The sequence below is a fragment of the Lipotes vexillifer genome, unplaced genomic scaffold, assembly GCF_000442215.2.
Source record: "Lipotes vexillifer unplaced genomic scaffold, Lipotes_vexillifer_v1.1 scaffold134, whole genome shotgun sequence".
NCBI classification, from domain to species: domain Eukaryota; kingdom Metazoa; phylum Chordata; class Mammalia; order Artiodactyla; family Lipotidae; genus Lipotes; species Lipotes vexillifer.
This window is the reverse complement of record NW_006787464.1, coordinates 2,851,216-2,853,589: the sequence shown is the minus strand read 5'-3', so window position 1 is coordinate 2,853,589 and position 2,374 is coordinate 2,851,216. Positions and strand designations below refer to the sequence as shown.

General features: G+C 41.2%; 1 protein-coding gene across 1 annotated transcript in view; it reads left to right on the top strand.

The window, feature by feature from the left end:
• SLC35D1 (solute carrier family 35 member D1) overlaps positions 1–1,782 on the top strand; it is a 49,867-nt gene extending 48,085 nt beyond the window's left edge. Inside the window, exon 12 of the mRNA XM_007460098.1 lies at positions 1,452–1,782. Within this exon, the coding sequence (XP_007460160.1) occupies positions 1,452–1,560 (109 nt within the window). The 3' untranslated portion in view covers positions 1,561–1,782. The remainder of the gene's footprint in view (positions 1–1,451) is intronic.
• The last annotated feature ends 592 nt before the right edge of the window (positions 1,783–2,374 follow it).

The following is a 2,374-nucleotide window of genomic DNA, read 5'->3' as shown; positions in this document are numbered from 1 at the left end:
ACATCTGAAACAGTGTAGGCTGGGCTGCCAGCTGGAGACCCTAGGGAGTCACAGGTTGCAGGCTTGGCGGCAGAGCTGGTCAGGGCAGTTTAGCATGTTGGCTCTTTGAGCTTCTCCAGCTTGCTTTCAGTTTAGTGATTGGGGCAGGAGGCTATGTAGTCCAGGTGAGAGTAGACAAGAATAATCACTGTCGCAAAAGAATGAACCCTCCTGCCGTTAGGTGTGGTAGACAAGTGTGAGGGGTAGCAGCAACCAGCTCAGAGTCTGAGGGCTCAGATGACAGGTTCTCTCCACTGTGAACTTGATTCTACTCGGAAAGAAACCAATTCTGTGAAATCTCCCTAGGGTCTGCATGTTTACTTACTTATTGGGATGTTTTTTACTCTTATTAAAAATAATATTTCTTTTGTCTTGAATGATTATTTTTGAAAATGCAGAAAATACATATAGAAATCACCTATAACCTTACCGTCCAGATGTAACCATTTTTTAAAAATAAATTTATTTATTCTATTTGTTTATTTTGGGGTTCTTTGGGTCTTTGTTGCTGTGCGTGGGCTTTCTCTAGTTGCGGAGAGCATGGGCTACTCCTCGTTGCGGTGCGCGGGCTTCTCATTGCGGTGGCTTCTCGTTGCGGAGCACAGGCTCTAGGCACATGGGCTTCAGTAGTTGTGGCACTTGGGCTCAGTATTTGTGGCTTGCGGGCTCTAGAGCACAGGCTTAGTTGCTCCGCCGTGTGTGGGATCTTTCCGGACCAGGGCTAAAACCCGTGTCCCCTGCATTGGCAGGCGGATTCTTAACCACTGCACCACCAGGAAAGCCCCCAGATGTAACCATTGTTAATACTCTTGTTGTGTTCCTTTCAGACATTTTCCTATTATGATGCATATTAATATACATATTCATGTTCATTTAAGTAAAATGGGGTTGGACAATACTTAATATTTTGTAAGATTACAAAATACTGTCATTGCCAGTTTTTATTTTATATCATTTAAGTGGATGCATAGTATTCTATTGTATGAATTTATATAATTCCCTGTTGTGGGACATTTATCCTTTAGCTAACTTTCTGCAATTATAGATTTTGTGGTAAATACTTTGTCAATAAGTCTATGAAGATGTATACAATTCATCCATGAAATGGATTGCTGGGTCAAAGGATAAGCCGAATTCTAAGGGTTTTTATTTCAACAAATTGTCGTGCAGAAAGGCTGTATAAAATTGGCACTCCTGCTGGCAAGTATGTGCAAACATTCATTTTCCCAAAGCATCAACAGCAGTGGGTAATATCATGATGAGGGAAATGTCTCTAGTTTGGTAGATGAAAATGCTGTATGTTTTAGTTTTATGTGCTGTTGATTTGTAAAGGTAGCTCCAATGCTCACACCAGTCTCCCTTACATTTGCCATTCCTTCCGTCTTCTCTGATGGTGGTTTTCTATTTTGCAGCATTGCTGGGAGCCTGGTGTATTCCTACATCACTTTCTCTGAAGAGCAGCTGAGCAAACAGTCAGAGGCCAGTAACAAGCTGGACATTAAGGGGAAAGGAGCAGTATGACCAGAGGATTGCATCAGCTACATAGGCCCAAGTTTTTGATCAGCTCGGAACACTGGCAGTTCTTATACAGATTCTGAGGTGTCTTGATTATGGAGAAAATACCATTCCTTTGCACTTGTACAATCTGAGGATTGATTGCTGCCTTTTAAAATTTTATGAGAGAGACTTATAATTGACTCTTTTAAATATGCCATTTGAATTAATTTATATCAGACTGGAAAATGTACTGGGCTTTTTAATTTATTTTTCTTCTTTGCCGACAGTGAAACATCAGTGTTTTGAAAATATTTTATTCCATAGTTTGATATCCAGCTGTCCCTGAGAGCTGCGTATATGAAGTGCTCCACCTGGAGCCTCATCGTTCACATCATTGCCGCGTCTGGAGGCACTTGAGCCTTCCTTCTGCTGGAAGTGCAGCCAAGGATCTTAAATTTCTCTTCTTTGAATTTTCTTTCTTAACAATTGCATTTTCTTCATATGGATGTCGTCACTCCTTTTGCCAAAGATGACATCTTTGGCGCTAAAGAAATGTGTGCGGCTTTGAAGTGTATTGGTTTCCACGTTGGCTTCCTTAAGAACTAATGGGATGAACAGAGTGCTTTCCTTGAAAATATCCTATTCCCTCTTTGTTGTGTAGGATGAGGATAATGAAGGGGCGGAGGAAGTAAGTCTTTTCCTCATTTATTCGTCTGTCTCTGATTCATTCATTCAACTAAAATGTATTGAGTATGTAGTATGTGCCAGGCATTGTGCTAAGTGCTGGGGGTAAAGGGATGTTTTGGAGGTAGTTGCCTTGATCTCACTCCTGCTATAG